Genomic DNA, 15760 nt, shown 5'->3' with positions numbered 1-15760 from the left:
AGCTACTGCTCACCTGGGGGAATAAAGAGCTTTTCAACTGAATTAAAACATTCACCAGTGGCATTACTAAACGCTGAATTTAAAGGCTCAAAAACTTCAAACCTTTTTTGCTTTGTTATGTGAACTGTCAGGCAGGCCAGCTCTCTCTCTCTTCCTCTCTTACACATACACATACACCCCAGGGCCATCTCACCTGTCCCTTGTATCTATTGCTCAAGGGGATTGCTGCTGGCACTCTTGTCCTTTGGCAAGAGCACAAAGAAACTGGTAGCTGGAATTTGGCACCAGCAGTGCCTGTGAACAGCAGAGAAAGGCCAGACAAAAGCCTCATGGAAGTGCTTTTTAAACTGCTTTCTTGCCTTTCAGACATGCACACCAGCTGCGGGAGAGAGGTTCAAAAGCGCTTGCAGTGGCACAGGTGAAATTTGACTTGGCGGGCTGGGCACGGCACACACATGTAAGGATTTACCCCAGTTATTGTTACTATAAAAGCAGCAAAAGCCAGGCCACCCACTGAAGGTAAGGAGCTCTACAAGTGCAAAAGGTTTCCTAGTTATGAACAGAAGTATGACTGTAAATTATCCAAAAGGGAGCAAACGCAAACCTAGAAACAACCTGACGAAGACTGAGTGTGTTTTATGAGACACCAGAATGCTGAGAGCAAGAAGATGGAGAAATTGGCCTGCTCAAGCCCATAAAAAAACCGGGCTGATTCATACGATACCTTGGGGCTGCCACAAGGACTTCATTTCATCATCTGCAGTTGTTCTGTGCCTCCCAGGTGTGTGCAGGCCTGATCGTGACTGTGGCTCAGGTGGAGAAGGGTCTTCAACATTCCCCCCCAAGCCATTTTTGTGAACTGAAATGGCCTTGGCTGGCTGCAGTTAACTAAATTCCACGCTGGTATAGAATGGGATGCAGAGTCATAATAGATTCATACATACAGAGAGAGAGAGAATGCACACACCTTGCATTTGACTATTTTAAACAAGAATGCAGAGCAGAAATACAGAACAGAGATAACTGTGCATACATCACCTGCTCCAAACTTGTCCTCCCAAGATCATTAAAACTCAGTGCGCTATCCCTTTAAACACATGCATGTGCGTGCACACACACACAGAGTCTGGGGATCCAGCCAAGCAGCTGCAACCATTCCACGCAGTGCCTTTGGCGGCAGAGAGACAGAGCCTGGCTGCAATCCAGTTCTCCTCCTCATCCCTTTGCAGCCTTGCGACAACCTTGCTTCCCTCCCAGCCTTGGGTAGAGCAATCTTCCAGCCCGGCCCGATCCAGTTTCAGGAAGCATCCGGCAACGTATAGCGGCAAACGTTCTCTGACTACCCCAATTGGTGGCTGGCAGCCAACTTCACTCTCTTACCCTGGCAGCAGTGCCAGAGATCAGGTTGCAGCTGCGCAAGGCAGAGTAATGGAGGAGAACGAAAGAGGCCGCACGGAGCACATATTTCAGAGGGCGAGCCGTCCCCCATAGCCCACTTTAACAAAGCATCCCACTGGGAAATGAGGTCTACTGGGGCCCCTGTATGGATCAGGGCCTTCCAGGACTAAGACAAGGGGCTCTGAAAGGAAACAGGAAATGCAGATGTAGCTCCCAGAGGCTGAGAATCCCTAATCAGAGAAGAACATCCATGCACAAAAGTTCCATTTAGAAAACTCTGTGGACAGGAGTTTGCTACGCTCGAGTTATGGGGTCAGGATGGAGTTTTGTCCCAGATAAGAGATGGCAAAGACCCCAACATTTTTTTTGCTTTCCCCCACTGTATTTCAATTGGCTGGAATCATTGGTGTTCTTCATTTATTTATTTCGTCAATTTCTATGCCACCTCTCCAAGAAGTGGCCTGAGGAGGCTTACAAAATTTAAAAAAAAAACATTAAAAGACATTAATTAAAATCCAGCATTAAAACCCAAGCCCAGCACGTGGGCCCCCTTTCTGCAGCACAGTTGTTCTGAACTTGGTGTGGCCCATAATGGGCCTGTCCTGTCTGGGTGGGGTGGGGATAGAGTGGACAGCCTTGTCTTGCCAGGCAAGAGACTGCACTAAAGAATTCAAAGCACAGAAGGAGACAGAGACAGAAAACAGCCGGGGAGGAGCCATTTCCGCAACACAAGCACAACTCCCCAAAAGTCTTCCTCATCCCAAAACAAAGGAGCTGCAGCTCCTCCATGCAGCACCAATCTGTTGCATGGGAAAGTATCCTTGGAAGTCTTGCTACCACCTGAACCCCTTTCTGTCAAAAGGACTGATGTTTAGAATCTGATTGTGGTGGGGGGGAGAGCCTTGGCACCACTTCAGAGTTCAGGCGGGACATATGCCATGAGCCAGTTCAAAACAGCAGCCAAGGGTGTGGAAGTGTACGTGGAATCCACCATTTACACTTTCCAGCTGTCTCCCTTTGAAGTGAGCCTGAAGAGCTCTAAGGTGTAAGGGGGGAGGGAAGCAGACCAGCTGGCAGGAGTGATAAGTGTGACACTCAAGTGGGGCTTACTCAGACTGGCCCCAGCTGCAACCTAGAAGGGATGAGAAGGCGGTCGTCCCCTGAAGGATGTTTTCAAGTGAAGGTTTCAGCCTAAGCCCAGCAAAAGCATGAGGGGAGGAAGGAGGCTGGTGGCTGGGCCTTGTTCTCCTGGAAATATAGAGGCCTGCTTAGTTCACATCTCCTATCTGGAGTGGGAGTTACCTGATGTACAGGCAGGGCTAGCCAGAAAGCACCCTCAGAGTCCGAGGAGAGACAGGCAGAGAGAGACTGTAGGACAACAGCTCTACCCTCAACACAAAAAAGAGCAGTCCCTCATAAGAACGTAACAGTAAATCCATCTAGTCCAGCGTCTCGTTTCTAGCAGCAGCCAATCAGATGCCACAGGGAAGCCCCCCACAAGCATTGGCAACAGCCTTCCCTCACTGACTACGCCCCAGCACCTCACAGGCAGAGGCACTCTGCTTCTGAACCCAGAGGCCCCACCGTGTTATTATGGCTAGTAGCCTATAGCCTATAAAAAGGCCCATCCCCCTACATTTGCCCTGCCCATCAAAATCCATCTAAGCCAGTGACCATAACCACACCTCGCAGCAGTGAATTCCATAATCCAACTGCACATTGTGTGAAGTAATACTTCCTTTTTACTGTCTTTCAGCTACTACCCATGTGTTTCATAGAGCGAAAAGTGAGTTCAAGGACTGTGAGAGAAGGTGAGAAATTTCTCCCTATTCGCTTTCTCCAAACCATGCCTTTCCCCCCGTGTAATGTCACTCCTTCAAGACCCTTCATGGCCTTGGTCCTTCTTATCTGCAGGACCGCCCCTCTACCTATGCTCCGCCACAGCAGTTTTGCCCATCTGAATAGGGCCTTCTGCAGGTGCCCCCTCCCACCAATGGACAAAATCAACAGGATCAACAAGCGTTCTCTGTAGTGCCCCCTGCCTTGTGGAATGGCCTGCCTGAAGAGGTCAGGAAATCTCCCACTCTCCTGGCTTTACAGAAAACCAAGTTATTCCAGAGGGCTTTCTTACAATGGGAAGACGATTATGCTCTAGGGACATGGTTCAAAGAGATGCTATGATGATGGGATAGCTACTGTAGACTATACTACTGTTCACTGTCTGTTACTGTACATATGTTCTACTGGGTCATTTCCATGTCCTTTAATATGTCAAGTCAAATTGCTTATGTTTGTTTCAGCTCTGTATCAGATTTCTGCTCATTTTTCAAACATCTGCAATCTATATCCTATTGTATTGTTTATTGAATGTCCCTGCTGTTGACCATATTGAATTACTCCATGAGAAAGGCGGACTATAATAAATAAATAAATAAATAGCCCCCTCAGTTGCTTGTTTTCTAAACGGAAAAAATGCTGACACTTTATCCTTGCTTAGGCTTTCCAACCCATTATAATTCCTGTTGCCTTTTCCTGCGCTTTTCTCAACTCTTGTTATCCTTTTCAAGATTCAGCAACCAAGGACTCCTTGTTTAATAGGGACACTCTTCAGCAGGCCCTACTTACAGCGCCAGATCTCCATGCTGGAATATGAGCGGAGAGCATCTCTCTCCCTCTCTCTTATCACAGCCAGACTATCACCTCATGTTGGACCCAAATTTCCCAGGCTTCCACATCAGATGGCAGAACAGACAGGGAGGCGTTTAGCAGATCCCACCCCTTCCTCTCCCTCAATCAGTAGCGGGAGGGGGGGCAGGAACAAAACCCAAGGAGATCTGTAGAAAGCAGAGCACCCCGAACAATTGGGATAATTAAGCAAGCAAAAACCCAATAATGCTTTGACAAGGACAAGGAGGGGATGCTGAGTAAAATTTGAAGAAACAACGCTATCAGTCTAGCTCGGCTGCAAAAGGCACTTCCCAGGGAAAGAGAGACCTTGGTCTGAAACAGTTTGGCACTGGCATTAGAGAACTTTCTCTTCTAGTACTCAAGATAATCCTCCTTAAAAGGACTGCAGTTCACACTGAAGGGACACCAATGGCTTTCCATACACAGCACCACCATGCCAAACTACGCCAGAACGGCTCAAGAACATCCTCCAAGTCCCGCACAGAGTTCTCAATGGCTACCTCTACATCTTTTCCTGGAGGTTCAACAAAGCCCTAGCCCAAGCCTCTTCCAGACTGGGGGTGGCAGAATCTATTTTGGCCATCTTTTGAGGGGTAGGGCTTCACATTTTTAAAGAAAGAACCTACATTTCATTTAGCTGTATTTTTTTCTAGTACACACCTTTCTAATGAAGTTAAGGGGAGGAGCACATGCTCACAAAAATAACTAGACACCAGTCAGGAGAGAGCAGAAAAGAAAACCAGCTGCAAAAAGCAAAGGGGAACTTCCTGCCCCAAAATACTTCAGGAAGAGCAGCAATGATTAGTATCTGAATCAGGCAGAATTGCTACAGAAGATAAATGCTTACTGACAGCATGCAAACTAATGCAGTCTTTCTAAAAGGCGGGTGGAAGCGCCACTGGTTTCACTGGGCAACCCACTGTGTTAAGGAAGAATTAACAAATAGAGCCTGAAGCAGAAAGTGTGGCCATCCACAGCTGGCATATACACATAGGAAGGTTTCTTAGAATGTCAGACCATTGAGCTATGTATCTCTGCCACTGTCTTATCTGATGGACAACATCTGTTACCTGAGATCCTTAACACAGGGGATTAGCCTTCTGCATGCAAAGCGCACGCTCTAGCACAAAAGGCACACCATCAACCTTGTCTGAGGAGGAACAACTGGACAGCAGCTGAAGTTAAGCACACGCACGCATGCTGCAAGCCAATCTGCGGATTTTGCATCCTGCCATGCACCACAGTTTCTGGGGTCAAGGACATGAACCCTTGTTCTAGAAACAGCTGAAGTATCCAAAACAGCTTCTTGCATGTCTGCTGGAGTTTATTAATGCAAGAGGATTGTGCATTTTGCCAAATGTGCCGGGTGTGTCTTACAAGAAATGTGTTTGAGTAGCCTGAAGGTGCATGCATTACAACTAGCAAAAGTGTTGCCAGAGAGGGTGTGCTTAGCTGTATGTATGAGTGTGGATCTGTACTCTTGTATGTCTAAGCATACAGAACTTCCTCATCGAGTATTTCCCCTCCCGTGGCTCTGCCTGTCTTCCTGCCAAGGCCACAGTGCTATTCTTAGAAACTCCAGTCCCGTCCTCGGGGTGATCTCAGGACCAGAGAGGAAATTCTGGCCACTTACCTTGTGCCTGGCTGAATGTCTAGTTCCTCTGCAGCATAAACCTGGCAGGCCCCACCTCACAAAAGAAGGTAGGCACTAAATGCCTGCCCGGGTTTACCTCTAGCCAGGACACAACACTGAAGTTCTGTACAGGCAGCTATTTTCTGACTGGCCACTAAAAACCACCTCATAGAAACTGCCCAGCATTTATCACACACTGATGACATTCTAGGCATTGTCCAAAAACACAGAGCTGAGAGGAAGCAATCCTGAAGGGGTTTAGGGACAGAAAAGACTGAGGAAGATGTGTCAAATAAAGCAGTGACAGGGATAATGGCCAGAAAGGAGCAGGACAGGGAAGCTACAGCTATTCTGGAAGGACTCTGCTTCTGCAAAGGATCTTGCCTTGAGGGGACACACGGGGTGGGGGGGGGAGTAGCTTGGCAAAGTGATGATCTAGGCATGAAAGCATACGCAGCACGGAGGAGGAGGGGAACATACAAGGACTCCATGCTCATGCGCACTGCAGATGTTTCTTTCCTCAGGAAGAAAAACGAGGAGAGAAACAGTTTATAAGCACAAACTGCCTCCCATCTCCTCGGCTTCCCCCCACCCGCCACACTAAACCCATAATTAAAATGAAGCCAAGACACACAGTCTTATCACTCCAGATGTCACAGGAGCAGAGAAAGTTGCAAATTCCCCCATGACCCTGCTTGGGGCTGGAGAGGTGCAAGATCCATGTCTGCTTATCTACTGGAAGGAGTCTTTCCTCACTGAAGATTTTTAAAATGGCGGGAAAGAGAGAGAAATCAGTTTCTGAAACCAAGTTTTTGAACCACTTAAAAAGGACTGAGAAGAAAAGGCAGGAAAAATGAGAGAGGGAGAGAAGATGGGTCAGGCAAGAGTAGTCCAAGACACTAGAATCTCCTCCCTTTCCGCCCTCCTCAGCTTCTGAGATTTCACCTAATACCTTTTGCACTTCCTGAACTTTTTTCTAGTGGGCCATGAAGACTAGAAAGGAGCGTTTGTCTTCTTGTAAGCCAATTTTGTTTTTCTTTGGAAGAGAAAAGCAGGACATGAATTGTGACTAATATACACATACATAATAAATAGCAACTTGCTGTAAAATGAAAGGAGGGGGAGAGACAGAGAATGGAAGCTGAGAATAGAAGACCATTGAAATCTGCAGATACCAAGTTTTTTCACGCACAATAAGATGTTTAATTCACAGGATAAACAAAGTTCTTAGGCCCTCAGGAATCCATTGGCACAAGTGAGCCAAACAGAAAATGGGACTGCAGTAAAATCTCCCCACTGGGTGAATCAGATTTCCATACCAACAGTCAAAGGGGAGACATGCCCTCTCTTCTCCTTCTGCTGGGGAACCAAGAGATGACCACAAAGTCTTTAAATACCCCCCTCTCTCCCGATTCCAGCAGCTCTTCCACTCACCACTAGCTGCTTGCGTTTCCTACCGGGCCGCCCCGCTTTCCTCATGGGTATCCCCGGATCTGGTTTCTCTTCCTTGTTACGATTCTCATCAGATTCCTCTTCACCCTGCTGTATGGAGAGAGAGACAGATCAAACCCAAGTCAGCCGGCTGTTTAGCAGAGCGAGCTTCAGCAACTCTGATCTCTGAACTACACAATACATTGTTCCTGGGTCCACACCAGATCCTGTCAGGGAAGCGTGCTGAACTTTAAGATCCTCAGGCCCATGGGGAGAGGTCACTCCCACCATCCACTGTTTTCCTGACTGGAAATGCTCCCAGGGATCCACTTGCGTGTAGTCCATTGGTACACATACAGACATACAGTACATGGCCATTTCCACACAGCTTACCTTCCCTCGGAACAACCCGGAACATTGCGCAAAAAACGTGGAAGTTCACATTTTCTCACGTGAGATTTGTGTGACGTCACGCAAATCTCGTGCGAGAAAACACGATCTTTCGCGTTTTTTGTGTGATGTTCCGGGTCATTCCGAGGGAAGGTAAGCCATGTGGAAATGGCCCATGTGAAATTTCCCAAAAGGACAAGCAGTAGTTTTCTGTGACCATTACATATCAGAAAAATGTGTGTGGGGGGGGGGATTACCTCCCCTCTCCCTGACCCAAATCGGTCCCACGTGGCTGAGAATCTAACTTTCAGCCAGGCACTCCTAGCACACATCTGCTCAACAGGACCTCGGGTGGATCCAGGGATATTGTATCATGTAGCTAAGCCTTTAGTCACAACACTTAAGAAAAAACCCTCCTCTCTGATGACACTGCTGAGCCAGGGAGAGCAAGGAATCCTCTCTGAAGAGGAGCATGCTTTCCTACTCCCACACTGTTTGTTCACCTTGTGTCGGACCAGCGTGAAGGAGGCCTGCTCAATTTCCTCCTACGATGGCCTCCCTGTTCTCCAGAGAGAAGGACCACTTCCTTCCTAGTAAACAGAGCAGAGAACTCTGGGATGTCCCCACGTGATGTCTCTGTGTGGAAAAAAGATGGAGAACATACTGCACTGCTAAGCTGGAAGAGCACCGAAAGCAAAGGCACACTTTCCCTTGTCCTGAAGGGCACAGAGGAATGCAGCGTTTCAGAGCTCAGAAGCAGACAACAGAGCAGAACCAGGTGGGCCAGTTTTTCCAAAGACCCTGGCGTAGATGGAATAGGGAGACCTTGGCAGTTACAGCCACTTAAAGGGGAAGATGGGCATCTCCATAATCACCAAGAGATAGCAGAGCTGGTCAGTCCAACTACCACAAACACTAAAAGCTTCCTTTGACGGGGCTCAGCAGCATGGGTTTCAATACACCTATGAAGGTTGTAGAGAATTTTTTCTCCCAGGCTATGCAGTGGCTTAGGGAGCATGTCTTGCCTCATCAGCCCTTTGCCACAGAGCATCTGCCCTCTAGGGAGGGCTGTCCAGACTGACCTGGGTTCCAAGAACTGGTATGAGGCAGCTGGCAGGTGATACTCTGGGTGGAACCATAACCCTTTTCACCTTTATGAAGACTGAAACCCAAATTCTTTCATGGTTAGTCCAGAAACAGAAGACATATTGGACTGACAAGCAAGCACCCATACGCTGATGCTTCAAATTCCCACAATTTAAAAAGGTGTCTATCTCTCATGGAAACAGAAAGATGTCTTAATGTGCACAGAAATCAAAAAGACCATCCCTGGCATACATCCATTCTTGCTTCTGCACACCCAAAGGTTTGTCTTCACCACCTTCCAGAAACCACAACTGCCCGTCCAACCCATTCCCCTTCCCATTCCACTGTAACCAGCCCAATTGTTACTCAAATAGTAAAAATCCTGCAGAAGCCCACCTACTGCTACAAAAATCATCTGCACAAATGTATACATCACAGTAGCCTTTATCCTCAAAAAAGAGTCTGATTTTTTTCAATGGTGAATTTCTTCTGCCAGACAAGAAACAGGGAATTCCATGTATGGAGCTGCAGTCACACCTCCCACACAACCCAGTAAATAGCAGTTGCGAGAATAACTTGTTTGGAGCGGCAACATGGTACTGGGAGGGGGGGTGTCCTCATTTCCTCCCATGCTATTTTCCTGACATAACCCCACTGAGCCTGACAACCCCACTGACATAACCCCACTGAGCTGCTATTTGCCCAACTGGGGCAACATACAGAATGCTTTACATTTGTTCTCCTCTCTTATGTTCTTGACCAGCACTGCCCTCTCCCACTGCAGCTGGAATTTACAAAGGAAAACACTTAGGCATCCAAATATGTAACTCCAAGAGTATTGTTCACTTTGAAAGTGAGTGGAATAAGGGCCAGGTATACTTTGCCAGGCTGTTCCCTGCTTCTGCTTTCAGACTTGCTCAAGTCCTCCCCCCCCAAAAAAAACCTGTCCCTTGACCCTCTCCTTCAATACTCACCATACATCCTCATCCTTCTTTTCACATCCAGACTACTAGCAGCTCACTTCCTGTCTTTGACCCTCTCCAATCTGGCCATGACCTTTGGCCAATTTTTTTCTAATTAACTACAGGGCATCTTCTCCATCCTCATTCTTCTGCCCACATTTCTGACATTGCCAATCAATCTCTCCTGGCATCCAACTTGAACTTCTCAAAAACATGTGGAGACCCCAAAGTGGCTCTCTGTCTGGGCCTGCTACTCTTAAAGGCTCTTACTGACTGCACACACGCCAGTGCTGCTGCTGTTTAGCAGGGACAATGGTCCCAACAAAATATTAAGCAACAGGAGGACCCGATGAAAAGCTCCTGCAGGCCAGAGGGCCATACTCTCCCATCTGCGCTTAAAGGATCTCCCTCAAGTAAATGGAGAACAAAACAGTCAATGAGATTAAATCCATAGAGGCGCCAAGCAAGGGGGGAGGCTGCAGAGGAGGGGATAGCAGGGAGGGAGCGAGAGAGTCCTAAGTTTAACAGGCAAGTTAAATGGGTTAATGACTATCCAGGAGAAAGGTCTTGAATTCATTGGGAAAGCAGCAGTGAGAAGGCCTATCTGCTGTACAGTGGCAAAGATCTCCGCCTGAGATTCCACAGTGCTCTGAGGCCTTCCAAAGCTGATCACAGATGGCCTTGAGAATAGAACAGCGAGTACAACGAATGTTATCCTTCCATTTCTTCATGCAACATCTTCCAGATCTGTCCTTTCCTTTCTGTGTCCCCTTCTCAAACCTCATCCATGCTCTGGTCTTGCCTGGCCTAGTCAGCGGCAGCCTCTTCATTGGTGCTTCCCCTCTACGCCAAACGTATTACTCCTCTCGGGTTAAGAACACATGAGCTAAACTCACCTTCTCCTGCTATGGCTTACTACAATCCACAAAGTTCCCCAGTCAGCCCTTCTACAATCTCCCACAATCTACACTTTCAACACCAGCTCATCCGCCATCTTGCCTCGTCCTTGTGGTTCCCTCTCCTCTGAGCTGCCACAGAGCCCTTACATCTGCAATAGCTCCCTCTACCCACCAGGAGATAAAGAAAGAAGACTTAAAAATAAATCTAAAAACACAAACGCCCCAGTGAATCAGACTGAGATTCTTCTAACACAGCATTCTGTTTCCATCAGCAGGCAAGCAAAACTTTTGGGCAAACTGCGGTGTGGAGGCCTCCGTTCCCCCCTCCAGCAACTAATTTATTCAGGAGATTTTATGACTCCTCCCTAGAATTCTGCTTGAGGATAGTTAAAATAATAAATTACCACTATAAAAACAAACCATTAAAAACAAGCTCAGGGACATGAACATTTCAGACCAGAAACTAACCGTAAAATATCTGGAAAGCCAAAACTTGCAATTAAAAGCCTTGGTAAAAAGAAACATTTTGGCCTGGCACCTAAAAGACTGTAAGATGTGAGCCAGGCGAGCCTCGAGAGGGAGGGCATTCCAAAGGCAAGGTGCCACCACAGAAAATGCCTTGGCTTTAGTTGCCACCTGCCTCACCTTTGAAGGGGGGGCAGGAAAGCAGGGCTTGGAAGGCAGATCTTAAGTTGTGAGCTGGATAGTATGGGAGGATATGGTCTTTCAGAGTCTGCAACCCTAAGACATTTTGGGCCTGAAAGGTAAGAACCACCAGTTTGAATTGTGCCCAGAAACAAATGGATGGGCAGTGCAAATCTTTCAGCATAGGAGTGATACGATCCTGTAACCCACCACCGGAGATATCCTTGACTTGCATTTGGAGGTTCAGTGCCCCTGAACATGAAGCTTCCATTAGCTATCATAGCCAGTTGCCACATACCCCTCTCTCTGCCAAAAAAGTGTCTCACTCCTTTTCAGAGCCATCTAAGAGAGCTACTACTACTACTATGACTTGAGGCTGTGAATTCTGTACAGCCCTCCCCTGTAACCCCTTCTGCAGGGCCACCATTAAAGTGCCTCACCTCTGCTGCAGTTCCTGCTGCCAAGTTCAGTCTTATCTTTATAATGCCTTTACTGATATGCCTGGCACCTTCCTCTACCTTTGTGCCACTGCCATAACAGAGGCAAAGGCACTTCTGTATAGCCTAAATAAATTGACTGGGAACTTGAAAAGGGTTACAAGCACAACAGATGGAAGTTAGAATTAGAATCACCATGTAGAAAACAACAACTGGAGATTTGGGAGCAGAGTTGAATGGTGACAAGAAGTACGGGGTGGTCTTGGAAGTCTAAGAAGGAAGGCCCAAAACAAAAACTAAAATACGGAAAATTAATGAAAATTCTGACTCACCTTTCTTCCATCGCTACAAGGACTAGAACCTTGGCTTTTAAAACAAAGGCAGCTTTGCTCAGCCATCTAATCTAGAATGTCAGCTGCTAGTATGGAGTGGCCAGTATGAGAGTTAGATTAGAACTGGGGAGACCTTTGCTAAAATCCCCATTCAGCTCAGAAGCTCAGCAGGTGCCCTTGGGCAGGCACTCTCTCTTAGCCTTCACCAATCTCACAAAGTTGTTGAGAGGATAAAATAGGGCTAGGGAGAACCACACACATGTAAATGGAATGCACATAGCTTTGGTTACCATACAGGCAGACATGTATTCCCTTGGAAAATGGGGTCAGGAAGAATTGATCTTTTGTGACTCTACAGTGTTCTTGCAGAGTTCCTTTGCATTTAGAAACAAATAAACATATAACTGGGGTCATTTAGTTCAGGCCCCTGCACAACGTAGGAAATTCACAGCTATCTTCCCCGCCCCTCACCTCCCCCTGCTCTATGCTCAGACGAAGGCAAAAAACCTCCAGGATACCGGACTACTCTGGCCTGGAGGGAAATCCCTTCCTGACTCCAAAGTGGCAACTGGCATTACCCTGGGCATATAAGGAAGGGCCATGGGGGCCTAGCACTGGCCCATCCCTTCATACTCTCCCTCGCTTGATTTGTGTACATTAATATTAAGTCAGATAATCAACATAGCTGTGAGGTAACTCTCTAGCCTCTTCTTAAATACCTCCAAGGAAGGTGAGCCAACCACATCCCGAGGAAGCCTGTTCCACTGAGGAACCGCTCTAACGGTCAGGAAGTTCTTCCTAATGTTTAGCTGAAAACTCTTTTGCTTTAATTTTAACCCACTGTTTCTGGCCCAACCCACTGGGGCAAGAGAAAACAACTCCGCTCCATCCTCTATGTGACAGCCCTTCAAATACTTGAAGAGGGCTATCAGATCACCTTTCAGTCACCTCTCCAGGCTAAACAAACCTAGCTCCTTCAACCTTTCCTCATAAGACTTGGTTTTCAGACTTCTCACCACCTTTGTTGCCCTCCTTTGGACATGTTCCAACTTGTCATCATCCTTCTTAAACTGTGGTGTCCAAAACTGAACACTGTACTCCAAGTGAGACCTAACCAGAGCAGAGTAAAATGAACACTATATTTCTGTTGATCAGGGTGGATTTGATTTAAATTGAATCGATTTAAATCATGATTTAAATCACTAGTCAGTAGAACTAGATTTAAATCATGGTTTTCTACATAAAGGCCGTTTCCACATGGCTTACCTTCCCTTGGAACGACCCGGAACATCGCACAAAAAACATGGAAGATCGCGTTTTCTCGCACGAAATTTGCGCGACGTCGCACTTAACTTCTTGTGCAGATCTATTCTACTCCCAACAATCATCTATTCATTGAATTTTTTTGAAACTTAGTACTTAGGAGGTAAGGGGTTGGTTTTGTGCACAAAGATCTGCAAAGGAACAATGGGATTAAGGTCTTTTTCTCAACTGTGTATGTTTATTTTATAACTTTGTGATCTCTGCACAAATTCAGTTTTTGAAAACTGTAGTACCAAGCATCTGTGATAATATCTTCTAGATAGAAAAATTGCCCATTAATCTTACAAAAACCTCTGGAAGAGTGTGACATTGTGATTAGATTAATGGAATTTGTTTTTCCTCAAAAACATTTTATTTAAAAAATCTGATTTAAATTAAAAAATCCAATTTAAATTAAAAGATCTGATTTTTTTTTAAAAAAATTAAAAAATAATTGATGTTTATCCACCCTGCTGTTGATATAGGCTAAAATCGCATTTGCCTTTTTAGCTACAGCATCTCGCAGAGGCTGGAAATAACAAACTACCTCTGTTAGTCTCTTGCCATGAAAACCCCACCAGGGATCGCCATAAGTCAACTATGACTTGAGGGCAGGATTTCATTTTCATATTAAAAATTGATTTTACTATGAAACTTGAAATTATGCTGTTAGGAATTTTGCTAGATGGCATCAAAAGAACCTTACACAAACTGTTCAGATATATGCTGATGGTAGCCAGAGTTGTAAAAACTAGTAAGTGGAAAGTGGAAAAATGTCCAACAATTGAAGATTGGAAAGATAAAATGGTAAAATATGAGGTATTTGCTAAGCTATCGAACTATATAAACAAGAGATCAACCAAGGAATTTGAAAGGAAATGGGAAAATTATTACATCTATTACAGATAAAGATGGGAAACAAGTGATACAGATTTTCTCTATTGCTTTCAATCTGCTGAAGTTATTAAAATGCTGTTTTTTAAGATTCTGATATAGTCTAATCAAGGTTAATGTATATTAGTTCATTGACTAATGTAATCAACATAATCAGTATTATAAATGTTTAATGATATATTTTACCCATAATTAATTTGTGATGTAAGCTAAGTTTTACTGTTATAACTTTTGAAAATAACTTTAAAATGCCTTTAGTTTGTTTGATGTAATAATTATAGTGTATAGATATGTTATGGTTTTAAAACTATTTAAGAATTAATACATTGCTAAGTACTTCAAATATTTAATAATTGATAGTCAATAATAAATATTTTTTTCATTTTAAGTGAACTAGTATATATAGTTCATTAAACGTCTATTGATCTAATGGTGAGATTTATTAAGATGAAGAGGAAATATTGTTGAGTATTATGAGAAAACTGAATCTCTGAAATTTATATTTTAAGTCATATTACTATGTTATTACTATATACTGATAGTCCTTGCAATGTGCATTTTAAACTGTTTTTTACAAACCCTTTCCCCCCCATTTTTTCTGTACCCCTATTTGTTTAAAAAATAAAAATATTTTTTAAAAAGAAAAGAAACTAGACTACTGTAAATGTACTCTACACAGGTCTCCCCAGTTAACTCAGAGACTCCAGTTGGTTCAGAACACCTCAGCTCAATTATTATCCAAAGCTAGGCAGAGTATGCATATGAATCCCATTCTGCAGTCACTCCACTGGCTACCCATCAGTTACCAGGCTCAATTCAAGGTTTTGGCTATCACAGACAAAGCCCTTTATGGCCTTGGGTCCCTCATATCTATAGGACGGTCACTCTCTTTATGCTCTGCCATGGCAGCTTCACTCATTTGAACAGGGTCTTCTGCAGGTACCACCCTGCCTGTACATGTGCATTCTCTGTCGTGCTCCCCAGCATATCAAATGGCCTACCTGAAAAGGTCAAGAAAGCTCCCGCTCTCCTGGCTATCCATAAAGTATGCAAAACTGAATTATTCAGGATGTCTTTTTTATACAGGTAAGAGGGCTGTGCTGTAAGGAAATGGTTCAGAGATATCCTTTGGTAAAGAGATAGGGACCGTAGACTATACTTAATTATTTTAGTCCACCTTTCTCACTGAGACTCAGGATCAATTTCACAGCCTAAGTTAATATGAGAGTATGCATTGCAGAATTCTGATAAATTCAAATATAGGGATACAGTAGGAATACTACTATGTACTGTGTGTTGCTACTAGTATGCTCCTACTGACGTTGTTTAATATGTCATGTAAAATTGCTTATGTTTTATTTCACCATTGTTTCAGCTCTGTATCCAGGTTTCGTTTTTTTTCCAATTTCTGCAACCCATACCTTATTGTATTGTTTACTGAATGTCCCAGCCACTGATCATATTGACTTCCACTGTATAATCTGCTTTGAGTCTCAGTGAGAAAGGCGGACTGCAAATAAATAATGCCGAAGCAGCTCTCCTATCCTACCTGCTACAGAAATTTTTGAAGCACCATTAAAGATGATGGCCACCATACACAAGCAGAGAGTGAGGAAGGCAGGTTTTATGAGCCAAAAAATGGCAGGGCAATCATGCACACACA

The 15760-nt window shown here is 45.0% G+C and overlaps 1 protein-coding gene across 5 annotated transcripts in view; it reads right to left on the bottom strand.

Annotated features, from left to right (window-relative positions):
* DNMT3A (DNA methyltransferase 3 alpha) overlaps positions 1-15760 on the bottom strand; it is a 106390-nt gene that overhangs the window by 64384 nt on the left and 26246 nt on the right. For 3 of the 5 annotated variants that reach the window (XM_054989182.1, XM_054989191.1, XM_054989215.1), the window contains exon 3: positions 7154-7261. In XM_054989182.1, the coding sequence (XP_054845157.1) occupies positions 7154-7261 (108 nt within the window). Of the gene's footprint in view, positions 1-7153; positions 7262-8043; positions 8161-15760 lie in introns of those variants that run through there. The other 2 variants (XM_054989200.1, XM_054989206.1) reach the window with 2 other exon arrangements.

The sequence above is a fragment of the Eublepharis macularius genome, chromosome 1 (genome assembly GCF_028583425.1).
Source record: "Eublepharis macularius isolate TG4126 chromosome 1, MPM_Emac_v1.0, whole genome shotgun sequence".
Taxonomy (NCBI): domain Eukaryota; kingdom Metazoa; phylum Chordata; class Lepidosauria; order Squamata; family Eublepharidae; genus Eublepharis; species Eublepharis macularius.
The sequence above is the reverse complement of the archived record's forward strand: the minus strand, read 5'-3'. Positions and strand labels throughout refer to the sequence as shown.